General features: G+C 41.4%; 1 protein-coding gene and 2 long non-coding RNA genes across 4 annotated transcripts; 1 reads left to right on the top strand and 2 right to left on the bottom strand.

Moving 5' to 3' along the window:
• Positions 1–5,687: 5,687 nt before the first annotated feature.
• LOC102080368 (uncharacterized) lies at positions 5,688–8,280 on the bottom strand. The gene is made up of 4 exons (XR_269669.4): positions 7,314–8,280; positions 7,108–7,226; positions 6,504–6,612; positions 5,688–5,858 (listed from the first exon to the last, which is right to left on the bottom strand). It is a non-coding gene; the product is annotated as an uncharacterized LOC102080368 (long non-coding RNA).
• A 4,228-nt stretch (positions 8,281–12,508) lies between these two features.
• On the bottom strand, positions 12,509–15,820 carry LOC109204430 (sterile alpha motif domain-containing protein 3-like). 2 transcript variants are annotated; one of them, XR_003222411.1, is made up of 5 exons: positions 14,474–15,820; positions 14,227–14,382; positions 13,638–13,801; positions 13,230–13,319; positions 12,809–13,141 (listed from the first exon to the last, which is right to left on the bottom strand). XR_003222411.1 is itself a non-coding variant. In XM_019365303.2 (4 exons), exons 1-4 carry the CDS (start codon positions 15,203–15,205, stop codon positions 12,851–12,853), a joined length of 1,269 nt encoding a protein of 422 aa, XP_019220848.1. In that variant the 5' UTR covers positions 15,206–15,820; the 3' UTR covers positions 12,509–12,850. The 2 variants fall into 2 exon arrangements, 1 of the variants encoding a protein (XP_019220848.1); XM_019365303.2 differs by lacking the exon at positions 13,638–13,801 and having other exon boundaries at positions 12,509–13,141.
• Positions 13,015–13,693, top strand: LOC112848322 (uncharacterized). Its single transcript, XR_003222412.1, has 2 exons — positions 13,015–13,148; positions 13,269–13,693. It is a non-coding gene; the product is annotated as an uncharacterized LOC112848322 (long non-coding RNA).
• Positions 15,821–27,082: the final 11,262 nt, after the last annotated feature.

Here is a 27,082-nt window from a genome sequence, read left to right on the forward strand (position 1 = left end):
TCCCGTCTCAAATCTGTTTTCTGCATTATTCATTCGCTTATTACCCACCAGTCTACCGTTGTTTACAGCGCTGTCGGCCGCTGTCTTTTTCTTTTCTTTTTCTTTTTTCACTTAAATGACCTCGGACAAGAAAGCCTAATTTCTGCTGTTCAATACTGAAGAAATTTAAACTTCTTAAAATTATGCAAAATTGCAGAATATTGCAGAATATTTTTAAGGTTATCTGCTATAAAACGCCAGACCAGGAAAATCTCCTTCATGTTTTTCTGTGTTTTATTCTCAGTTACTTTGACACAAAGGCATCTGCTGTGATGTTCACAATTCTGATGAAGTCTCGTGTATCAGTACTGATAAATGATCAGAATTATAATATTTCTGACTGTCTGAGGCTAAATTGAATCGAATCAGGACTTTGAGAACCGGAATCGAATGGATTATAGAAATCAGTGATGATACCCAGCCCTAGTGAGCAGCCTAGGCCTGACAGAAGTGGATGTAGCTGTGGGTAATAAGAAAAGATGAAAAGAACTATTGATAACTTTTGTGTTAAGTTAAGGCCTGATCCGTCTGAAATTCATAGCCAGCTCTGACACGGTGCCATCAATCTTTGAATGCTGAAAAAACAGCAGTGTATCCAGAAAACACATTATATGCTTCAATAAATGCACTGCCCAAGTGTCCCCTCTCCCCACTACCTTTCAGCAGCAGGCAGCAGCAAACAGGTCGTCAGAGGAGCCAACATGATGATTAAGTTTAACATTTTCTACAATATTGACAAAGCAATTTAAGCACAAGTTTGTTAGTTAATAATTTAGAAATGAATATTGTCTGTATGGACTTCCCCCCAAAGAAAGTGCACATGTAAAACTGCGGTGTTAAGCGATGCGGTTGAAAAATTTGAGTGCGCCCAACTTTTGTGCCGGTACGCCTAAATTTGTAAAGTTAGGCGTACCGGTGCGCCCATGTCAAAAAGTTAGTCTAGAGCCCTGCTGAAGTAATCCACACGGACCAGGGCAGGAACTTTGAGTCTCGTGTGTTCGCGGCCATGTGCGAGAAACTAGGCTCCCATAAGACCCGTACAACACCCCTCCACCCACAGAGTGATGGACTCGTTGAGAGATTTAACCGTACACTGGCAGAGCAACTGGCGCTAGTGACGGCTAAACACCAACGTGACTGGGACAGTCATGTTCCCCTGGTCCTCATGGCATATCGTTCGGTGGTCCAAGACTCCACTTCGTGCTCCCCTGCCCTCTTGATGTTGGCCAGGGAGATCAGGACTCCAGCGGAGATGATGATGGGCCGACCCCCCGATGCTGATGGGGACCAACCAGGTCCTGACTATGCGAGGAAGCTCCAGGATCGCATGGAGTCTGCTCATGACTTTGCTAGGAGGAAACTGATAAGTGCGGGGGCGCGGCAGAAGAGGAACTACGACGTCCATTCCAGAGGCCGACATTTTAACGTGGGGGAACTGGTCTGGGTGTACAACCCCCAGAGGAAAAAGGGCATATGCCCTAAGCTGAGCAGTGACTGGGTTGGACCCTGTAAGGTTCTGGAACGTCTGGGGGAAGTGGTGTATAGGGTACAACTGCCCCCAAGGGGACGGAGGGTCGCCCTGCACCGGGACAGACTGGCCCCCTATCGGGGTGCGGCCACTGCACTGACACAACAGGGTGGGCCGCAGAGAGACCTGGACTCCACCCCTGCAGACGCTGCCACCACCATTGTGACAGACCCTACTGTGAGCCCTGTGAGCCCTGGGCCCACAGCCACTTCGGCCGTGGCCCCTCCCCCACCTCCATCCGGGCGCCTTCGCCCAAGGAGGCACCATAGACCACCAGGCCATCTGAGAGACTTTATCCGCCCTCGTGGGCGAGGGACTTTGAGGGGTCGGGGTAGTGTAACGGACTGGGTTACAAGTTAGTTGACTTTTGTGTGAATGTGCAGTAGTCTAGAGGCCAGTTGGCCTGTCAATCAGATCAGCTACCAATGACAGAGAGTCTGGAGGAGAGCATGTGTGTGGTTGGCTGAGAGTGTTCGGGGGGCGGGGGTTAGAGAATGGTGTGTGTGGCGGAAGAAAGGAGGAGAGAGGGGGATTGTTTATGTTGCTGGAGAGCGCGCTTTTTTCCCCCTGTTGTTTTGGGCTACGGCCCACAGTAGCCTGTGTTACTTTCTGAATAAACACCAGTAACCGGAACGCCGATCGTCTGTGTCTTCTGTTGGAGGGACGCTACAATATGTCACTTATTTATGTGCAAATGTTTAATAATGAGGAACATTAAAACATTACTGTTGGCCACATGTCGGCAAAGTTATGTGACATTAGCGATGTTTGAACTTTCAGCGTTTACTTGGTTTTAAAGCCTTTCAAATATACGCCGTTCAATAGTTGACCTTAATCTTACAGAGAATGTGATGATTTTATGGATAATTAAAGTCAGTCATATATCCACAAACACAACAAGCTGAGAGTCAGTGATGCTGCTCGGTTTGCAGTCCTGAATATGACGGCACAAGCAGGATTCAATGCACTGTTAATGTTAGCTATGTTATATTGCTGCCTCTGTTCGGTGGTGTCGAGCCAAACGGACTTTAACGTGTATTTGAACGAGCTGACGGTTCACTCGTTAAGCTGAAAGAAAGATGCTTTAATCACAGGAGTCACACATGTGTCCACTGTACCATCTGGGAACTCTTCTTGTTTAGCACTCGTAATAACACAAACACTAAATCCTCCTTCTCTTGTGCTTTTTTGTAGCAGTGTGTACACCTGAGACTGTCACCTGTCTGTCTGTCCTGCACTCTCTCTCTCTCTTTCTTTCTCTCTGATTGTGGAATAAAAGTATGAACATGTATTTATAAGTTACACTTGTGTTTGAATCCTGCAGCTTATCACACATTTGATTTCCATGTGTGACAACTGCAAGTGTCCAGAATGAGGACAGACTGAGGGACCCACTGCTGCACATCATCTGTGAGGCTTTGCACTCCTGATGATCCACCAGGACAAAGTCAGCAGTGTGTGAGGAAGAGGAGGAGGAAGAGCCAGCAGCAGCTGACAGATGGAGAGAATAGACAGACTGTTCCCTGTTTGTGAAGGACTGCTAGAAAAGTTTAACATAACTAATTGTCTGTCCTGAATCAGTCTTATTAGGTAATGTTCAAATAATGTTATCATTCCAGTGTTTTCAGTGTGGGAGAAAGTACTCAGGGCCTTCAAGTTACACACTATGAAAGGCAGCAACAAGTTTAATATTCAGAAACCTAAAGTATGTATCAGCAGCAGAATGGAGCTAAAATAAATGTTTGTTTCAGTTCTATGAAGCTTTGAGTATTTTGGATTAGTAGTACTGCTGTGTTTGTTGCATCATATTGCTGTAATTGTTTATATGCTTTATATATTCTGAGGTAAGTTGATCTATAGTGTTACATCATATTCTATAAGGATCTTATGTGTTTGTATTCTTTCTGCCCAGTTTGACCCATTTAGCAGAAGTCAGCCTGTTTAAGGCTCTGATATCTATTCTGTATGACTTAAAGCAGTTATGACATGGTCTGATTTTCTCACCCAATAAAGGAATATTTCATATATCAGTCTACTCTTCATTCTATCAGAAACAGTTATCACAGCTCATACATTTGCTTTTTACACATATATGTAAGCATTGAGCCAAATTTAGTAATGCCAACATACTGAAGGAACAATATTTGTCTCTTATATATAATACACCTATATATACACTGTCAAAGATACTTGTCTTTGAGTGAAGATTTAAGGTGATAGGAAATATAAACAACTGCAACTTGAATCTTTACTGAAGCTCAGTATTTGACACAGTTCACTCACATGAATTTCACTCACATGTGCTGTACCAGTGTACCTGCACATGTGATGTGACAATAAAAGTGATTTGATTTGAGACTTCAAACTCACTGCTGTAATAACTAATAATGATTAATATAATAACTATAATATTGGTCATATCATATTTACACTGACTTTAGTCTCATGAACAACATTAACTAATTCTTATTTACTAGCTAATCTTAAAATGACTGTTCAGTACAGATACGAAGCCCAACAATCATGTTTTACAGTCCTGTGGTCTCAGCCTCAGATACTTATTAAATCACACAAAGCTCGTGTAGAAACAAACAAACAAATGAACAAAATATGTTCTCCTTCATTTCTGTCAACCACACGTTTCCAGCTATCATGGTTGCTAGGCAACCTGGGCAGCGCGACAGAGGCTAGACCGTCCCATTTCACAAGCCTCGCACTTCCGGCCTTAGCGGTCTTTGAGTACGCGGCCCTTGAGGACCGTTGAGGCTGCGTACTTTAAGGCTGCAGACCCTGAATTGGGATACAGCCAAAGAACTAGGACGCATGGAGGAAAACACACAGCAGAGAGGCCACATGAAAGTTAACGATGCAACAACAAGCAGGGAAGACTGAGGACTAAAATACACAGGCAGGATAACGAGAGGATGGGGAACAGGTGGAAACACAGCTGGGATAAATCAGACATAACGAGAATAGGGGAAGCAAAACTGATGTAGGACAAGGACTATCAAAATAAAACAGGAAGCATGACATTCATAAAGACTTAAACTTGACACTAAGATGTAAAGACAAAAGTAACTAGATGTGGAACACACTATACATGGAAGACAAGGGAACAAAACCTAAGAACCCGGAATCACAAATACAATACAAACAGAAAACAATAATTCAAAGAACATAACATAAACCAAAAACACAAACACTGGGTCACCAGACCCAGTGACCTGACAGTGGGATTGTTGCCACTGGCGGATTTGGACAGTGGCAGCAAAGTGGCACGCATATTTAGCTATGTGTTTGTGTTACAGACAATCTCACCAATAAGAAACAACAAAAACTGTGGGCTTAGTAACACTGAAGAAATCAGTATGCATTTTTAAGCAGGATTTTTCTTTATTAACAATGACTGAAAAAGAGTCAAAAGAGTGAAATGTACCATCAGAAAATTTTAAAATATTTTACATGGGAAGAGAAAGAACATCTAACAGTTTATCACTTTATCAAAAATATAAATATATGTTGACCCAGAAAGCAAGAAAACACACAAAACCTATAAAAACAGAACAAACATTTGGTAGAGGGATGTCATACCAGTGTACAGTACCAGTTTGGACAACCCATGAATTGTGTCACTGGGTATAAAAGTGGAAGGAAATCAATAACTATAAAGGTACAAGTTGGCTTTAATGGCTCTTTCAGGAAGACAATTGTTTCTTATTTGAAAAAAGAAAAGAAAACAGCAGATAAAAGTATTAGTTCATATAATGTACAGTACATGATGGATTTTTTTAGGACTGAAGGTTGAAAGTACATATGACCAATCTCAAGGTTGATTCTGTTCATCTGGACGTAGCGTTTTCAGTGGGAGAAACGTTTCGTCACTCATCCAAGTGACTTCTTCAGTCTCAGCTGACTGCAGGTTTCTCCAATCTTATAAACAGTACATTTGCATAATGACTGAAACCAGCCCGCTGAAGGAACAATGGGAGGTCAGTTCCTTCATCATGATTATGCAAATTCTCATGGCCATTGATCAAAGACCACTGATCAATGGCCATGAGTACCAACAACAGAGATTTGGGGAATGGCTGCAATCACAACATTGTAAGATGGCGAAAGATGTACCCTTAGGCCCCCTCCACATATGACAAAAAAAACAAAACAAAAAACACTACACTTTGAAACTTACAGACAGAGTCCAGTTTAAAAGGGACAGGCTGCCATGCTGAATCTGATCTGTCCTTTCACTTGGTCCATGGTTGATGTCAGATTTGTTGGACAGTCTTGTAGTCTGATGGAGAACACAGAAAACAGAACAGATGCAGCCACATGGATCTCACAGTCAACACACTCTCTGGATGTGTGAAACTAGTTTAAAAATAGTTTTAAAGGACCACGGAACAAAAGATTTGAGAAATCTGAAGATAGGAAAAGGGAAAAGATAGAAAGGTACAAAGGTCTTCACTTCCTGTTAAACAACATATCATGGTCCTGAGTTTGACGACTCAGTGTTTTGTGTTTCTTTATAATATTTTATGTTCATGTTTATTCTGGTTATGTCTTTTGTTAGGATTTGCTATTTGTTAGGTTTCTGTTCTGTGCCTGCCCTGGTCCCACTTCTGTGTTCCCTCTGTCTGTCCATGATTTCATAGTGTCTGCTCATGAGTCTGTGTCTGTAAAGTTCAGTGTCTTATCTGGTTCTCTGTGTCTCTCGTGTACTTCCTGTTTCACTTTGACAGTCTCTCGTCTGTGTGCGTCATGTTGTGTTTGCTCTTTTCCCTGTCTCATTATTATTATTAGTATCTGCTGTTTTTCCTTTGTGCTCCTACTTCCCTCGTTAGTCTTCTGTGTATTTATTTCAGAGTCTCCCTTAGTTCCGTGTTGCGTTGTCGCTCATTCCCTACTGTGTTCCGTCTACCTAGTTTAGTTATTTTACCAGTTTTGCCAGTTTTCTGTTTTGCTCGCTGTCCAGCAATAAAGCTGAGATGTTTAAGTTCACTTTTGCCTCTGCAAGTCCTGCTCTTGGGTCCACCATTCGTGCCTGCCTGCACACAGTCATGACAAATAGTGCACAAAATAAGGAGACAAGGAGTTACATACAACACCATGACATTTTCACAGAATTTTAGAGTCACTGATTGGCGAGATAAATGAGTGCATAAGTCTTTTTATGCAGTTACACAGTGCCTGGATTCATCTCAGCTAATACTGAGTCCATGCAGACTCAATATGTGCTCCACTTCAGACGACACTACACTGTGTAGCTTTAATTCCTGGAATCAAACATTTCTGTTTCACAGAAGTCTACAGTGGAGCGAGAGTAAACATGCATAATGCAAATATATATGTTTTACATCAAATGGTGAAAAATATTATATTATTGGCATGTTTATAAAACCTTGAAATCCAAAATGAGGAAAAATAATCACGGCAGTGGAGTTAAAAGAGAAAAGTATGAAAACTTGCACATAATAAATGTTTCACGATCTAACACAGAATTTAACAGTGTGGCACACTGCTCATTTTATTCTTTTACCTACCTGGAGATGGAGTGCAGGTCTAAAGGTTGAAGTGGTCGCACCGTCTTGGGTTTCTGCTTCCTGTTCTCTCTCTGTCACTGTTCTATGTGCAGGTTCTCAGCTGCTGGAGAGGAAAAGGTCTAATACAGAAATTGTGCATATGGTCAAGTGCGGCAGGTCACTATAAATTAAATAAATGTGTAATTAAAAAAAGATAAGACACATACTTCTAAACGTTCTTCTTTGGAAGAAAAGTTTAAGCTGTGCTTTTGTCCCATTTGGCAGTCTAGCAATCAGAATTATTGTCTGAAGGCCAAGAAAAATGGCCAACAGATTTACTTTCTCAAGTAGATCATTACGGCTTTGCCATACTGGTTCACTTGATTGATCTTTATTATTTATTTATTTATTTTAACCTTAAAGTCATTACAATCAGAACAGATACGACCAGGCGATAGGAACATAGTAAAGGGAAAGACGTAGACAGGAGAAGGTCAAAAAAGGGGAGGGAAAGAAAAACAGAGGGCAAGAAGGAAGTGGGAAAAGACACTAAAAATCCACTAGATCACCTGCTGGAAAAAAAGGAAACAAGAAAAAACAGAAAAACACAGTAGGGAAACCACAGCAACAACCTAGATAAGCATAAGTAATGGTAAATAATAAATATTGAATGTTAATGAGCAGCACACAAGACCGACAACGCATGGTATACGCAGCAGCCACACTGAGAAGCCACAGGGGGCTGCGGCGACGTGCCCATAGGCTCCTCTGCCAGCCGGCTATGCCAGAGCGGACCCAGCCCCGGGGGAAGGTCACCTTTCGCGTTCCTCAGGAATGCCTTGGGACTTGACAAATCGTCACTATATTACGCCTCGGGAGTGAGAACGGGCTAGGGGGGCCTGAGATGTTCCCAGAGAGGTGGAGTCTAGACCCGACCTGACACATAAACATAGACAAACAGGTACACACAGGCACAAACATGCATTCCCACCCTTATGCACACATATACAAATACTCAGCACTCGCCCAAAATGGAGACAAACAGAAATGACCACTGTACATGCAATCACTCAGCATAATCGTTTCTTAAGCTTCACTTTCTTGACTTGAGATTGATTTTTCAGTCTGGGTAATGCATTCACTGTTTCTTGTACTTCAGAGGGCACACAGACAACATTGCCATGAACAGCTCTTTGCTGGCCTTTTGGAAGAGGCATCTCATTGCCAAATGCTATGCATTTGGCAATGAGATGCCTCTCTAGTATGTTCAGGTCACATGGTTCAGTTGGAATATCTCGAAGCTATAAATTATTACCTATTGCTATAGGAGGCATATTAGCATTTTTAAAGTGACTGTGACAAGTGTGACAGATCCACTCTCTTTTTCTGTCATTTGGTACCATGCATTGTTCTGAATGTTGGCATTCATCATCCCAAACGTGAACAAACTTTTGTGTAAGGAGAGTTTCAGCAAGATATGCATCTGTACCATGATTTGATCTATTGCAGGGTTATACTTGATTACGAAACACTGCCCGATGGCCAACTGTGCAAATATATGTAAGCCCACTTTTTATTTGTGATTGAAAAACTTCTATAGCTTCTCTAATCAACCTGTCATTTCGCTGTCCATATTGTATAGACCTCTGCCTTTACCATCTGTACTTCTGACCAATGCTTATTGTAGCCCGCATGGAGTTACTCAGTCATTTGCGTTTGTTACATTATATTTCCGTAATTCTTAGCTGTTGTTTAAATCTAAATGCAGAATCCCTTACATAACAAGAGGTATATAAGTTATTTGAGTGTGACTAAACTTAGAGCTCAAATCATTGCTCGTGTTCATATGTAACCTCTGCTTCTGCAGATACCCTGCTGGTATCGATATGTCATGTATGACTTTTTTCTTTGCTAGAAGCTTTTGTGTTGATGATAGCAAGGTTGTTCATATGATTTTTTAACAGTTTGAACAGTAGGTTTTGTAAGGAAGAGGACTCCCTTACTACAATTACTTACATTATAATTTGTATAGCACTTTAGGAGCACCTTTCACTTTATTAAAAGAACCTTATCTAGCACTTCTTTTAGCATTGCACTTTAAGCATAGATTTGCACATGAAGAACATTTGCACAGAAGAAGTTTCATTATTAACTGAATACTTATCATGTATTTTAAAATCCGTTGGTAGCCTTTATTCCAAGTCCTGCACAGCTGCTCCTCATTGAGAAATGTGGTTGTTGTCTGTGAAGAGGAAAGGTTATGACTGAGAGCAAATAAGGTTTACCAGTACGGTGAACTAATGCAAATGTGTGCAAGGTCTAGAAGTAAAGGTGGTGCAAAGAAGTGACTGTAAGATGTGATTACTCACCTTTCTTTCCTGTGTCCTCTTCAGGGTGTTTGGCTAAATGTTTCCCCAGGGGTCCAGACACCTTTTAAAGGCTCCAGGAGAGGCCATGGGTTAAGCGAGTGTGGGGAATCTTTTGTGCTTGGGGTTTTGGTTTTTTATAATAATGGATATGGTGTAAGGAAAGTGTAAAATATTTATTATTATGAAAATGTGAAATGTATGGTTATATTTATATATTGAAATTGATGTACTGTATACTGTGGTGGAAGGCTGGGATTTGAGATTTGAGTTAATAAAATAATGGTTTAGCCTGTGAAAGCTGAAAGTACTTAAGGCTGCCAGTTGTCATTAGATGCAGTGATTGCTGTTTCGTGAGGAGAGCTGTATTGTGAATAAATGCCTCGTTTATTCCACTACACTTGTCCGGGTCTGCCTCACTGTAAATCCAGCCGCAAAAAGCCGCCCTGTTACAGTTATATTTTTTATTTTTATTTTGTGCTCGTCAACAATAATATTTAACTATTAATCAGTTTTGCTAAATAAAAGGATCTGGCTTGCATCAGTCACATGACTATCATTAACCAGTGATCGCCCTTGACGGCACTGGTTATGAGCCGGGAACGTGCTCGCAAAGAGCATGCACATTTTTTGCTGTCTAAGCGGTGCTGTAGGAGAAACACGTTAATTGGGATACGCAGACTGATGCAAGAAAAACCAGTAAGTAGAGTGTACAGCGTACATTGTAGTCTATAGCACACAGGTGTATTAGCTTATTACGTACACGTTGGTAAGTTGTCTTGTGACAACTGACGAACTGAAACAAATGAGCGTGCTGTGTGCAACAGCGCGACAAATATTACCTGTCCTTTTATTAACTGCACAACTAGTGCTGGTCATTAGCTGCTAGTTAACTGGGTAATGATATCATGGGTCTGTAGCTCTGTCCACCGTTTTAGTGAACATATTTAGTTTTAAAGTAAGTTACAGGGCTTTTCCTGTATTTCAAATATGACACAAATGCTGATTTTACAGCAACAAAATTTTTGTATCTCTACAATTTAAAAATTCAATAAGCGTTCTGCCTGCACAGAGTGGACAATCAAACAAAGTGAATCATCATAAATACATTATTTTATATTTATTACTTATTTTTTTTATTTTAATTACTTTATTGTTATAGCACTAGGAATAAATAATAAGGGAAGCATTCTGGATCAGCACCATGATGGAAACAGTTGGCCATAGTATATACAGTGTTCTGGAGAAGGTATAAAATGTCACTGTATGTGTGCATGTGCATAGATTTTTAAAATTATTACTCATGATATCACATTGTCCGGACATGCCCTGTAAGGACATGAGAAGGAAACAGTGACAAAAGGAGCTGCTAAAGGCAGTGGATCCCTCACCAGCTGGATTAAAAAGAGCACAGGTAACAATAACACATGTAACATGTGACTTACAAGCAGGAGCAGCAGCAACCCCTCAATAGCAAAACTGTACCCCATCAGGTAAAACATGGGCTACATTTGCTTTGCTTTTTCCCCACCTGATGACAATGATATAGTATAATGCGATCCCATATTAGATTCTTGATGAATGTGGGTTGTTGTTTTCAGCCTCGTTCTATGTGCCCCTTTTTAACTTTGAACATCTCTACATGGCCCTGAGTTAGAGTCATATGATTCTTTTCTCCTCTTATCAGGTGTACTTACTGTGTGATGACAGTTTTTCTTCTCCACGAACCATCTGGCCAGAGGTGTGGAATTGAGTCATTAATTTTATGACTTTAGACCTGACTTGAAAAAGTGTTTTAAGACTTGACTTGACTTGGACTTTTACACCAATGGCTTGAATTGGACTTGGACCTGTTTACTTGAAAAGACTTGATATTTTACCCCAAACCTAAAATTTAACACACATTTTATATAAAAAAGTGTGCACCATTAATTCATTTCATTAATTCAATCATTCTTGCCACACTCCGTGTGTATGCGCACTTGAGCTGTAGCACAGCCAATCAACTTGACCAGATTTAAAAAACCCCCTCAAAACTCAAGCCAAAAATGCTCCCAAGCAGTGTTGCTCAAGTTACTTGAAAAAAAAAGTAATTAGTTACTTGTTACTGATCACTTCTCCAAAAAAGTAATCCTGTTAATTACTGATTACTTATTTTCAAATGTAATTAGTTACTTATTACTTAGTTACTTTTTAAAAAACATGATACACAACCTGAATACTTAATAAAGCCATAGACATTTCAGCCCGGTTCTATTTTTTTCTGCATAATCCATCATTTAAAATTTAAACAAATGAAAAAGTCTCTTTTTAAAACTTCTTTTTATTAGTTTCAATCTTTTAACTTTATGCACATTGCATGAAGCAAAAATTAAATTATATGCAACATTCTTTGACTTGAAGCAATTTGTTTAACATTTAAACCTATTTCCAGCATATAAAATAAAATGAAGCTTTGTGTTTACACTCACTCTTTCAAATAGATGCAAGTAAAACACAGGAAAGAATAAATAAAATCAAAGATTCAGCGGCAGTGAGTCCTTAAATCTATTTTTCACCTCTTTAGCAGGAGTGGAGCAGTCGGAGCTTTGCCCGGTGCCGCAGCTGTCATGTCAGTGGGGGATCGGGGGGGGGGGTTCTCTGCAAATTTCACGTTCCCGTGGCAGCTTGCTACACTCTAAAAAATATTTTGTTGCCTCAACTTAAAAAATTGAGGCAGCAATTTCCACTCAGCTTTTTAAGTTACAAATTTTGCATATTATTAAGTAAATCCAGCAAGTAATTTTTAGGTTTGGCTAACTCAACTTGTTTAACAAACCAACATGATTTACTTTGACCTCCAAAAGCATAATTAAGTTTATACAACCTAATATTTTAAGTTTATACAACCTAATATTTTAAGTTTATACAACCTTAAAATTTCTGGTAATATTAAGTTGAGAAATTACATTAGTTGAGTTACACCAACTAACTTTTTTACAAATATCATACTCACAATTATCCATGCCAATTAGTTTAGGTTTCTATAGTAACTTTTCTAAAATCACACAAAGCCATTTCACTTATTCCAATTTATTATTTTATTACAAAACTTTTTCAAAGTAATACACTTCTGTGTCAATACAACATAAATGAAACATTACGCAGCCCTTTAATTATAAATGACTAAGCAAAAAAAATGTACTTCATGTACATTAACATTAACTTAAATTGGTATCAACTTAGTCAACTTGTCGCAGAATCAAGGAAATGAAAAAAGATTTTAATGTTCAACAACGGAACAATCCAAAGCTAAGGTTATATGTAATGCGAACTTCTCTCAGAACTACATTCATGTAGGACTGCATACAAAAACGTAAGAGGCACATCGGAATGCTACACTCCAATTCACATTCGTTTCACAACAGAAGTTTGCACTTAAGAGACATTACCCGTGGACTGGCTTTAAGCCCATCAAGTTCCAGAAATACCTTCTGGAATACCTCTAGAGTGTTCTTTACTTGTTTTGGGTAGCTCAGATTGAGAGCGTATATAAGCCCCATCATTAAGGCACACGCTCTGGGCACATCAAGGTCTTCCAGGACTGCTGTTCCTTCAATCACAATTTTAGCGATGGCTGGGAGAGACACTGCTGCACGTCTGGTGACTACAATCTTTACCACTTCTTCTGGGAACTGTTCTTCACCATCCTGGCAAGTAAGTAGGTTAAATGGAAACATGTCAGTATTTTATGTGCCATTTAAAAATAAAACACAAAAGAATGTGAGATTCACCTACCAGCTGTTCTCTGAAGAGATCCTCTTCTTTCTCTTTCAGATACACCATCAGGCAACGGATTGCGACCTCTCTCTTTATTTCCACCGAACTCTGGAGAATAAAAAAAGCAAAACAAAACTTAAACTTACAGTTTATTAGGTGAAAAGTCAAAACTGTTACATTTATGTGACTTGCATTGTGCCAAATATTGATTTTAAATATGTTTTTAAAAGAATTAAAGATTTCATCTTTGTAACTACAATTTAAACTGTTTTAAATGCTGCTTTAAATGCACCCTTTGCTAGCAGTAGGATAAGGTGAGTAAAGTAAATGTAACCTAAATGTAGAGACTATTTTAAACTGTTTTTGTTGAGTTGTGTTCTAAGGATTAAACTATAATTGTTAGATGTAAAATATGTGCAAAAGTACCTGTGGACGAGTCTTGCAATGATGTGATAAACCAATAAAAGCTCCTATCCACCCTCTTTAATGTGTTTGTGTAACTTGTCTTCCTCATAAACATTCATTGTGCAGTTGATGAAGATACTTGTAACACTCCAAATTATTAACTCAGGTTAGTCTCCTCAGGTTATCTGCAACATGACCAATACTTACATTAATGTATTCTCAAGTTACCAAGTCACCTTACATGAAAAGTACCTATTTAAATTTACCAACCTCAGTTTGCAATAATGTGACCAAAAGTTATATTAAAGGCCTTTTAACACACTTATGAGGTGCAAGTTTTATTTTTTCTCTCGAAGCTCAGTTAACCATTAAGTTACAAGTACATCACTGTAATCTTGACTTGGACAACCCAAAAAAACAACAAAAATAAAAAATAAAAAACATGTTTTGAGTGATGTGCATTTTAGCAAATTTTTACTCTGTCCACCTCCGATTTTCACTTATTCACTTTTCAATAAAAGATAGCCAACAATGCTCCTAAGATAATGAATTAGATAATTAACTTTTGTTGTGTAAGATTATCAGTTATATTCACTTTTTTGATTCTTACCTCTTGCAGCATGTTCCTGATGCGCTCGATCTTAATTTTTGCAGCACCTGCTTTTGAAGAGACCAGGGACATTATTCTTGCGGAATACTGGTCCAGTTTTGCCATGAATGTTGTTTCCAAGTTAACAGTGGTGATCCTTTGGAACTCGTCATTTATCTAAAAAAAAAAAGACAATCAGTACAACATGATAATGTAATACACAATTTCCCAATTACAAGTTATACTCTAAATTATTTAATAAAATCACCTGTGTTGCATCAAAAAGTGCAGGCCATCTACTTTTGAAGTCACTGACAGGTGGTGCCAGATTAACAACTTCCTGTCTGTGACTCGAGAATGTTTTGGCCATTTTTTCACTGATGATCCGATAGTTGTTCCTCTTCTTCACTTCATCAAGAAGTTGCAATCTTTCCTTTTCCAAACTTTCCTCTGTTTCTCCTTGTGGGTTAGGTGGCAAATAGTTCACCTCAGCCTTTCTTGGCTTTTTAAGATTCTTTGAAGGTGTCTTCTCATGTGCTTGCTTTCTTTTGAGAGAGTTCACATCCAGCTCAGGGCACCCAAGCCCTCTGAGTTTACTTCTGTAATTGCCCATTTTATATTTTAGTCTTTGTTGCCATCCATAGCATCCATTATAGGATCCTGGTTCTTTAAGGCATGGATGCTGTCGAACAAGTGCTTCAGCTACATCTGCTAACTGTGCAGATGTTGGGTAGGCAACATACTGAAAGATCGTTTCAGCCAATTTCTCAAGGATATCTGGAAGAACTGGAATAAAGTTGAGTTTAGTTCCATCCTTTTTGAAAGCTTCATTTCCTGAAGCAAGTAAAAGCTCAGTGTCATAAGCAAAGCGAGGAACAGAAAAACTGGTAGGCCAGCGCTGTAAACGCTGACTCAGATGTTCAGGTGAGGAAAGAATTACTGTATCCTGAGATCCAGATGAGCAACTGGTGCCACAGGACACACTGGAAGTCTCTGACATTGCTGAAGCATTGACCAAGGTCTCTGATGCAGATATAAAGGAACTGTCTACATCACTAAATGTCAGAGTAACTGTGGGGGGTTCAATAATCTGAACCACCTTGAGTGTGTCCTTGTCCTTGATATCACCTGTTGATGTCAGAGAAAAATATTCTTCTCCAAAGTCAGCATCCTTATAGTGCAAAGTAAACTTTCCATCAACCTCAAAAGTGTCTTTCACAATAGATTCAAGTTCCTCCACTGTTCCAGGGATTCCATGTGGTAAGTCCAATTTTCGAATGTTATGGTCTTTGAGTATCAGGGCTCGCAAAATCGCTAGCCCGACGTCCCGGGGCTAGCGATTTTTCCAGTCAGGCTACCAAAATCTATCTCAGCCCTGTCCGTCGGGCTATCATAGGAAGGAAAAATATGTGTCAATGCTTTTGGATTTTCTTTCGCAAATGTAGCTGAGTAATTATGTCATTGGCATTGATGAGCCTCTGTCAATATACGACATATTGAAATCGCGTTTGAATTTGTGCTTGTTTTTTTGCTTTCACTTTCACTTTGCGATCGCGCGAACGGTGTGTAGAGAGCGGCAGCACTGATTGGTGAGTGACGATTAATTGCGCACCAATTCCTCTGACATCGTCTTATCACTCATTAGCTTAGGTACTATTCAAACGTGACAAGTGAAATCTCCCACAGCAAGCTTAAACATGTGAGAGGTTGATTGCGCAGAGAATCGCTGACCGTTATGTGAGTACCTGTGTAAAAGCAGCAGGATTTACGCCGGTATTTTAGTTCTGCTGAGCCAAATAAGACAGGTCAGGGTGAAGAAGGGGCAGCCAATGAAAAGCCTACCACAAAACGGAAAAGTTATGACAAATCACACTGAGGCAAAAAGAAAGCTCAGGTGTTTTGGTTTCATGGACAAAAGAATTTATGTGGCTGGAATATGACGAGCTAAATAACATGATGTTCTGCCAGGTGTGTCGTGAGTTACCTCGATATCTGAGTCGCCAAGCGCCTTTGTTACTGGGACCAGTAATTTTAAGAAAGACCCCATCAGAACCCATGAGAAATGCAAGAAATGCGTTATTGCCCAGTCTGCAATATCTTTCCCAGAACAAACAGCAATTGCAAAAAAACATACTAAAAATAAACTAAGCACAAGAAGAAGTCCTGAAAAATCTTTCAAAAGCATACTATGTTGCAAAGAGTGAACTACCATTGTCAAAATTTAGCAGTCTTTGCAAACTTCAAAAGCAAATGGCCTAGATCTTGGTTCCACTTACCCCTTACCCTTGACTTCAGTGGAAATTTCAGATTCAGGATCTGACACAGACTGATTCATGTTCTACACAGTTCTTACAAGTTCATAGAAATTTCTGTTCAATTAGAAACAAGTATTTGAGTTGATGATTGTAATTTTTATACAGTTGTTGTGATTTGTATTTTAACAATTTTCTGATTAATTTTTGTTTCCGTTACAATATTATACTTTAATGTATAATATTGTAAAGGAAACAAAACATTAAAAAATTAATTGCTCTCTTTTTATTCGGGCTACTTAAATTTAGTTTGGGCTACCAAAACTGAAGAGTGCCTGCCTGAAGGGCTACCAGAGATTTTGAAATTTTGCGAGCCCTGAGTATGATCCGAAGTTTAGCAGGATGAGACATTGAGATACCTACATAAAAAAGGAAAACAAAAAACGAAACAGAATTTGGGACTTCAGGCAGAGCAACAGACTTGAGGCAGAGCAAGGTAGTTGTACTACTAAATGTCTAATTATTGATTGAACATTACTATCCACAAAATTATACCATTTGAGCTATAGTGAAAAACTAAAATAAGGAAGACAAAGCAGCTTTGACAATACTGTATTGAAATGGCTACTGTGCCTTCTATGGCACATAGATGTGGTGCTTTAGGGTCACCATACGCTTCCCTGCTACAGTGTATGCTGCCAGTGGGATGATATCAGACAGATCACTGGGCTCAATAACTTTAACACTTCTTGTGTTTTCAAGCTCAAAGCTCCTGAAATGTTCAGAATACCATGCATTTAAGCATTTCACAATGAAGCCAACATTTCCATTAACTACAACCATCTGAGTCAGTTCCACAAAATCTGGCAGACCACCTGTTGATCCATGTGCCAGGATCATTCCAGTGGTGTAACAGGTGCCACTGTAAGACACAGTATTTGCCATCTGGACATTTGACTCCCCAGGGAACTTATTTTCCACTGCTTTCCTAATGTCTTCTCTTAGCACAGTCAAATTCACAGTTAATAGTTTTGTTGCCTGTAAAGAGGGCTGGGCTGTTTGATTTCCATGTAGATGGTAGGCAATCATTAACTGATGCTTCACTGATAAAGACAACAGAATGTTTCGAAAACAGTGGGTATGCCTCACCACACGCTTAAAAAAGCTGTGCTTGGCTTCAAAACGCATAGTCCACAGAAAAACAAGTGGACCAAAAGCTTTTATGAGTTGTGGATAGTGCTCTAGGAAATGATGTTTTGGTATCAGTCTTTCCTGTGGGAAAACTTCCTGAAATCTTTGCCGATGCTCAAAAATCTTGCTGTCAAGAAAACAAATTGTTGAATCTGTATGAACAGATGAAAGGACAAGTTCAACTATATCCTTAAGGTTGAGAAGCAGCAGCCATGCTGGCTCACTCTCTGGTATTCTTTCCCCAACTATAAGGGGGAGGAGGCGAAGCAAAGCCCAGTTTTCATGCGCATTCCCTCCAACTGTTTTTTTTGTTGCAAAATTCAATGGAACTGGTTGTGGTGCATCAGTTTTATCAGCCCATCTGTATGGAAACTGTTTAATTGATTTGTTGAGCTCGTCTAGAGTAAAACACTTTCCCTTGATTAAGGTACTAAGGCAAAGTGCTAATTCCAAAGGTACAATACCTTCAAAGAGATCATGTAGCAAATCTGGCGGATAGCCAGATAAAACATCAAAATGTTTTAGGTTTTCGGTCAGTGGGCACAGTTTTTTTACTCCATAACAGTGAGAATCATTTTTATCTTCTTTTACAGTGTCAACATGTTCCCTGTGTTCTTGTACTGTTCTTTGACTAAATGCTCCACTTCCAACATCACTTACTTGGATTTGGGACCGTTCTCCAAGACAAAACCTGCAGACATACGCACTTGAGAAACTCTCCACAAATCCTCAGAGAGAGTGTGCACCAAGGTTGTCTGCAACAACACAAAACACAGTTCCTTTGACACATATGCCTAATGAGGGAATGTAAAGTCCTTCTTCTTCTAGGCATGCAAGATCTTTCAACAGTGGCTCAAAGACAGCACTGTAACCAAATTGTTTTATATCATCAGATTTGCATAGAATGGCTAGGTAGATTGATGTCAGTGAGGACCTGAGCAATGGTGGTACATTAGCTAAAACCCAATATACTGCTGTAATTTTGTGCTTTTTTCTTGAGGTGCCAAGTGGATTACACACTTCAAACTCATCCACATACAAAATGAGGGAAATGGCTGGACTCTCTTCTGATAACAGTTTATTGTTTTTAAAATTAGTGCCATGACGAAATGACGTGTATTGTGTTTCAGAGCTAGTATCTGTTTCAGAGGCCTGTGTGAGGAAATCTTGGATCTCCTTTTTTTTCAAGACTTCATTCAGGGACTTTAAAACAGGTACATACTGGAAACTTCTCCGGTCCCCAACACTAAGCAAATACTCAGTGGGTTCCACCAAACAAAAATGCTCCTTGAAATATTTGCTTCTTTTGTAAGAGGTAGAAAGAGGACCTTTATTTCCAAAAGCCAATGTGATTGGGTTGCACTGACAGAGGTTTGCCACCATATCTGAAATCACTAAATCATCAACAGCACAATTATGCTTTTTTAGGCTTAACTGTAAAATCTGTTTTAGAATAGGACCTGAAGCAGAGGAAGAAATGAATTGTAACTCTTCAACTAATTCATCAATACACCTGCGAGGTACATTGTATATACTTTCCAATTTTAGTAGTAGGTGGCTAAATGTTTCTCAATTAAATTAGGCAATTCACCTAATTTAATTGAGAAACAGTTCATTTCTTCATCCTCTGCATTTGCTTCATCTTCACTCAATGGATTTTCAATATGTTCCTCAAGAGGATCATCTCCTGTATTCAAACGATTGACACACCTCTGTATCAGCTCAGGCTTGAAGTCATCCAATGAGTGAGGAGTGTGCTTTCGGTTCCTATGAGAAGCATATGTTCCATGAACATTTGTTCTGAAGTTACAGTTTTCAAAAACACAAGCAACAGTTTCCAGTTTTTTTAAATGGTGCCCAATATGCTTAAAATATTCCCTTTCAGTCGAAAATGTCCTTAAAGAGCAACATGGACATTTGAAAGATAAGACCTCTGAAAATGTCACTGTATCAGAGGATGAATGGCTTCTTGATAAATGGCTTCGGAGGCTACTCCATGTTTTAAATGAGCAGTAACAATCCCAGTATAGGCAAGGCATAAACAGTCCACCATGGCTATGTCTAAGCCTGTAATGCTTTAAGAGCTCACTCCTTCTTGATGTTTCAAATTTGCAAATTTTGCAAGTCCAATGCATTTTGAAATTTACTGCAAGCTTTTGTAATGCAAAGAATTATTGAAGCTTTTGAGTTAACAAGCTATTTTAAGTATAAACCTTCTCTAAAACACTACAATGCAACACTGAAAAAAATGAATCATAAAGACTGAACAAAATTGAATTTTAAAATTTACATCTACAGACTTCAGTTTAAACTTGTAATAAGGTGTCAAATCCAAATGTGTAAGAGAAATTTCTTTTAAACTATTTAAATACCACTGTGGACATGCCACAATCCCACACTTTACATTATGCTTACAATTACAGAAAGCAAATGCAAGTCGTATGCACACAAACACAAAATATTGTTTTTGGGGTTTTTTTGCTAGGTCAACCAACTTTAACCTCAGGCAGATGTGGCACACCCAAAATGCATGGCCACTTTTGTGTTAATCATTTAATTTAATTTATTTAATTTGTTTATCAGTTAATTTCTGTGGCTATTAACATTCAAAATGACTTTGGTAACATGACCAATTTAACCAGTCTATTATTTTGTCACATAAACTGTACAGAAGGTGCAAAAAAATGGAGCAACACCTCAGGTGGAACTATTATTTCAAGGCAGGTGCAACCCAGTTGCTTTAGGGGGATGGACTTCCGCCCACTTTTCAGATGCAATCTGAGAGGCAAACCGAGTGCACTGTCTTCATTGCTCCTGAACTTTACCTGTATTTGCAGGGATTTCTTCTTTGTTATTGTGGCACCATTCCTGGGGCCCGTAACAAATTGTGGGGGCTCGTCCGGGATCCACTTCCTGTTGAGTCTTCTAAGGAAGAGGGTCCAGAGATACTAGAACCATAAAGTCAACGTGAGATGGCATCGCTGTAGCCGAGACGACAGCTGGTGGGTGTCCACAAAGAGAAGTCAAGATCTGTACGAGGGTCTTCACTCCACCAACGGAACTGCACCTCTGTGTCTCATTAGTCGAAGCTCATCATGGCAGCAGTGCGCAAGGAGCTGGTTTGGAGCATCAAAAAGAACCTGTATAAGCTTTCAGGTTCAGAAGCCTATCAGCTCGCAAGGGATCTGGTCACAGACAGCCAGAGTAGTGAATTAGAGTCCACTGATGAAGAAGGTTGTGTGGATTGCATTATCAACTATATGCAGTCAGATGCTTTGTTAAATTCTGAGGATGAGGGAATGAGTCAGTTGCTGGTGCTAAATGATCTTGTATGCAGTATGGTTGAAAATCGTGGCCTATTGAACACTGCTAATGGGGTGGCGCAGCCACTGGAGTCACCAGTTGTTAGTGCTAAGACAGTCGAGCGCACTACAGTGACACATGCTACCTTTGGCCAGTTACCACCAGTTACTAACACTCAACAGCATACCACCCCCTTACTTTCCATCCCCAGAGAGCCTACAACATCACAGCAGACTGACTTTGGTGCACAGGCTCGCACCACCAATCTGAGTCCAACCCAGCCTAGAATCATAAATGATGAGCGGTTTGGAGAGCCACAGCATTTTAGAAATGCAAGTAACACATATCCTAGTGGGGCACACAGTATAGGTGACCCAGTAACACATGCAGCAATATCTCACCCCTCATCACATGTAACCACTGAGAGAATGGTTTCCTTAAAGGACCTCTCTTACCTCCAACGGAGGGAATTTAAGGTACATGGTGGCCAGATTGGGGACCACAATGCTGACATAACTTATAGCAGCATGTGTAAACAGATAGATGAAGGCATTAGAGAGGGTTTCACAGAGACTGAGGTTATCCGGGGTGTATTGAGGATTGTAAAGCCAGGTGTCTTCAAGGATATGCTCATCAACAAAGACGAAATCACTGTGAATGAACTCAAGGGCTTTCTCAGATCACACCTGGGTGAAAAGGCCAGCACTGAATTGTTCCAAGAGCTTATGTGTGCAAGACAGAGTGAACAAGAAACCCCACAACAGTTCTTGTACCGCATGATTGGACTCAAACAGAAGATCCTGTTCCAATCAAAACAGGTCAGTACAGACATTCGTTATGAACCCAGAACTATTCAGGAAGTCTTTCTTCACAGTATCTACCAGGGTCTGGGCACAAAACACACTGACATCAGACAGCAACTAAGGCCACTCCTTTCAAACAGCGACGTCACTGATGAGGAGATTCTCAGCCAGGTTATGAAGATGATTAGCGATGAAAATGAACACCAGCGTAGGTTAGGTCATGCCCCCCGTCAAAAGACAACACATACACATAGTGTCCAGGTGGAAGGAGGAGATGTGAGTGCAAACAGTGGGGATAATGATGCGATCCAACAGCTTAGTGCACAAGTAGAGGCTTTGACTAACATGGTTGCGACTTTAATGGGCCAACAAGCGGCAGCTATTCATACAACCCAATCAAAGACTGCACCTGTCCAAACGCCAGGCCAGGACCAATTCCATGGCACCCAACCTCTTGTTAACCAGGCACCCACTCCTCCACCAAGTCAACCTTCAGCTGCAAGGAGAGGTAAAATACCCAGCTGCACCAAATGTATGCAGCAAGGCTCAGAAAACTGTAATCACTGCTTTGTGTGTGGGGATGCCGGGCATAGGGCAATTGGCTGTTTAAAACGAACCAACCAGCCGGGAAACGGGAGCCGGTCTCTGTTGAGGGACAGACAGAGACCATCCCAAATCCCCAGTCCCACTCAGTAATGCCCACTAGCAAACTGAGACATCTGAAGGGAAAGGGAAAAAAACGCAAAGAAGAAAGCCAGCCCTCCCCACTGAAAAGCCAAGCAGTTACTGACAGTACAACCCGAACAGTGCCATTGATTGGTAAAAAGAGCCTACTAAATTGTTTTGTCAACGGCTATGCTGTGACAGTACTATTTGATACTGGCTCACAAGTGAGCATCATTGATAGATCCTGGAAGGAGACGTTCATTCCCCAATATGCAGTGAGGCCCTTACAAGAACTTCTTGATCCTGGGGAAAGCCTTGACCTGTGTGCAGCAAATGGACAGCCAATCCCATATGATGGGTGGGTGGAGCTAACAGTTAATCTCCCGGGGAACACCGATCCCAACCTTACAATGGAAGTACCCTTCCTAATCAGCCAGCTCCCCCTCCCCCAGCCACTACTGGGAGCCAATGTCCTCCAAGGGATGATTAATAGTCATAAGTGTGATGCAGATGCACACACTATGATCCTCAGCCTTCTCCGCAAAGCCCTAGGAGTGGAGGAAGAACAGGCAAGAGCCATGGTCAACTTTATCAATCTGCAGAAAGAGTCAAACCACAGTATAACCACCATTAGGGTAGGGAAGGAAAATGTTTATGTTCCACCTGGTAAAACGGTAAATGTGCGATGTAAAGTACCATCTACCTTTGACATTTCCAACCCTGTTGTCCTGTATGAGCCACTAGAGGATAGCGCCACGCTAGAGCAGCTTAGTGTGGGAGAAGGATTGCTAGAAATCAGTAACAACAAACAACCATTTGTTAGAGTGCCAATTTCCAACCACACAAACCAAGTAATCACTCTGCCGAAGAGGTCCCAACTTGGCTCCATCCAACATGTTGCCAAAGTTTTTGAGCCAGGCGAACAGGACGTTGGAGATGGGGGTCCAACACAAGCTTGTGTATTGAAGGCTGAAGTTAATGTGGCCCCTCCTGGTACTCCCTCTGCTGACCTGTGGCGGCCACCAGTTGACCTCAGTCACCTTAGTTCAGAACAGCAGAGAATAGTCGAGAAAATGTTGAATGAGGAATCAGCTGCTTTTGCACGGGACAGCAGTGACATTGGATGTATACCCTCTCTCCAAATGTCAGTTAGACTCAAAGATGACACCCCAGTCCAAAAGGCTTATGCGTCAGTCCCAAAGCCGTTGTACAGGGAGGTTAAAGAATATATACAGGAGCTGCTTGTGAAGGGGTGGATTGTAAAATCACACTCGCCATATGCTGCCCCTATTGTTTGTGTGAGAAAGAAAGACGGATCATTGCGCCTGTGCATTGATTACCGGCTCCTCAACAAAAAGACTGTGCCAGATCGGCACCCCTCCCCCGCATACAGGACCTGATTGACTCACTCGGAGGCTACAGATGGTTTTCCATCTTAGATCAGGGTAAGGCTTACCACCAAGGCTTTATCGCGGAGGGGTCCAGGCACCTGACTGCATTCACCACCCCATGGGGCTTATATGAATGGGTCAGGATCCCGTTTGGCCTTTCTAATGCACCAGCAGCCTTCCAAAGAAGCATGGAGGAAATGCTGGACACACTCAGAGATGAGTGTTGCATCCCTTATCTGGATGATGTGCTGTGTTTCTCCAGGTCTTTTGAGGAACATGTTGAGGTCTTGCGGCGTGTACTTCAAGCTCTGCAACGTCATGGAGTTAAGCTCCGTCCTGAGAAATGTGAGCTACTCCGCAAAGAGGTCAGGTATGTAGGCCGCTTGGTGTCTGCAGATGGAGTGAGGATAGATCCAAAGGATCTAGAGGCAGTACAGGCGCTAAAGCAGAAAACCCCCAAACAGTCGGTGATGTCAGGCGGCTACTGGGTTTTCTGAGCTACTACCGGGCTTATGTGCAGGACTTCTCCCGCATAGCCAGACCGCTTTATGAATTGCTCAAGACAAACCCCAGCCCACCTCTAAGTAATCTTGTAAGAGCAAAAGTGAAGGGGCCGCAGTTATCTTCACGGACTCCAGTAGAGTGGGGCAGTCAACACCAACAGATTCTTGAGCATCTCGTAGACATTCTAACAAGCCCACCAGTGCTAGCCTACCCAGACTTTGATCACCCTTTTATACTGCACACAGACGCGTCCCAACAGGGGCTGGGGGCGGTCCTGTACCAAAAGCAAGATGATAAGATGAGGGTGATAGGTTATGGGTCGCGCACACTGACTCCAGCAGAACAGAATTACCACCTCCATAGTGGGAAACTGGAGTTTTTGGCCTTGAAATGGGCAGTATGTGAAAAATTTGTCGACTACTTGTACTATGCGCCCCATTTCACGGTCTTTACAGACAACAACCCCTGACCTACATTATGAGCACAGCCAAGCTCAATGCTGTGGGTCATCGCTGGGTGGGGCAGCTTGCCGATTTCCATTTTGAAATCAGGTATCGGCCAGGCAAACAGAACACTGATGCAGACACCCTTTCACGCTGTCCACTTGATATCAGTGCTTTTATGGATCAGTGCTCAGAAAGACTACCAGAAGAGGCAGTGTGTGCCACTTGGGAGGGAACTAGGACGGCCAAAAAAGGGGATGTAGCATGGGTGGCAGCCCTCAACATAACATCACAACACCAGACACATGCAGACACTGAAACATTTCCAGTCATCAGCTGCAAAGAGCTTTCAGATGAGCAGCGGAAAGATCCTGTTATCAGCAAAATGTTAGAGTTAAAGGAGAATAACAGAGATCTAACTGAGGAGGTTCGTAGAACATTGGACAAGTCCACCAGGAAATTGTCACGAGAATGGAGTAGGCTGCAGGTAGAAAATGGCCTACTCTATAGGAAGACTCCCAGCCGAAAGCAGTTAGTCCTACCTGCCATTTACAAACAAACTGTCCTCTCACACCTACATGACAACATGGGGCATGTTGGCGTGGAAAGAGTCCTTAGCCTAGTAAGAGATCGCTTTTATTGGCCCTTTATGAAGAGAGAGGTTGAGGAATACATCACCAGACGATGTCGTTGCATTAAGCAAAAAAAGCCAGCCTTACCTGACAGAGCACCTATGGGGAGCCTTGCATCGAGCTCACCCCTAGAGCTCGTATGCATTGACTTTCTGCACCTTGAGACCAGCCGGGGTGGGTATGAATATATACTGGTTGTAGTTGACCACTTCACCAGATTCGCACAAGCATATCCCACTAAAAACAAGGCTGGAAAGACGGCTGCAGATCGAATCTTTGGTGACTTCATCCTGCGGTTTGGTTATCCAGCTAAGCTTCACCATGATCAAGGCCGGGAGTTTGAGAATGAGTTGTTTAGGGCTCTCAGACAACTGTCCGGTGTAAACCATTCTAGAACTTCCCCATACCATCCACAGGGCAACCCTGCAGAGAGGTTCAATCGAACTTTGCTACAAATGCTCAGGACGTTGGGCGAGAAAGAGAGAGAGAACTGGAAAGACCACCTGTCTCACGTTGTTCACGCATACAACTGCACCAAACATGAGTCTACTGGGTTTTCTCCATATTACCTCCTTTATGGTCGCCATCCACGTCTCCCCGTTGATCTCCTCTTTGGATTGGTAGCTGAGGACGAGGCCGACACTCCAAGTGGATATGTAAAACGATGGAAGGAGAAAATGATCGAAGCATACAAGATAGCCAGCACGAACAGCCAACATTCGAGTGCCAAAGGCAAGCACTATTATGACAAACGAAACAGGGGTGTAACCCTACAACCAGGTGACAGGGTTCTTGTTCGCAACGTTGCAGAAAGAGGAGGTCCATGCAAACTGAAACCCTATTGGGAGAAAACTATCTACATTGTCAGAGAGCAGGTTGGTGACAACCCAGTTTATAAAGTCAGCCCTGAAAACAGAGGTCACCATACTCGCACCCTCCACAGAAATTTGTTGCTTCAAGTTAATGATCTACCAGTAGACATTACAGATGTTTGCATGCCTGATAGACCGCCAAGGGCAAAAGGAAAGTCAAATCAGCCACGTGAAACGGTCGACCAAATAGAGGCTGGTGATGCAAGTGGATCTGAAACAGATGAGGAGGCACCTTGTTACTGGCTGCGGGTACCCAGAGAATCATTAAGGACCAATCGGGACATTTCTAATCAGGTCCCAGTGAGTGGGCCATTGGTTAGCCCTGAGACACCTGGTGACATGCAGGGTGGAGATGTTCCTATGGGATCAGAGTCTGACCGAGTGAGTGTAGGAGAGATGGAGCAAGAGAGAGAGAATGACATTTCACCCTCTGTTGAGGAACCAGAGTTTTGCGAAGAGCAGCTGGCGCCCCAGACCAATGACTCCAGTGAAAACACTCAAGGGTTTCAACCTGAACCTCAGCCCGCACTAAGGAGATCTACAAGGGAGAGAAGACCTGGCCAGATACTGACCTATTCTTCCCTTGGTCAGCCAACGTATCAGCCACGTCTTGCTGTTAGTTCTATAGGTGTACAGCCAGTGTTTTATATGCACCAGTATCCACAATCGTACTGGCATTCAGTCCAACCCATCCATATGATGCCTGGTGTACACTCCGCTGTCACTTACCCCATCTGCTGCTGAGTTTAAGACGGACATAGGACCTTGTGCACATATAGTGTTGGGTATTCAGAAAATGTAGAAAATCATTGCACACCCA

This window comes from Oreochromis niloticus, linkage group LG12 (genome assembly GCF_001858045.2).
Source record: "Oreochromis niloticus isolate F11D_XX linkage group LG12, O_niloticus_UMD_NMBU, whole genome shotgun sequence".
Taxonomy (NCBI): domain Eukaryota; kingdom Metazoa; phylum Chordata; class Actinopteri; order Cichliformes; family Cichlidae; genus Oreochromis; species Oreochromis niloticus.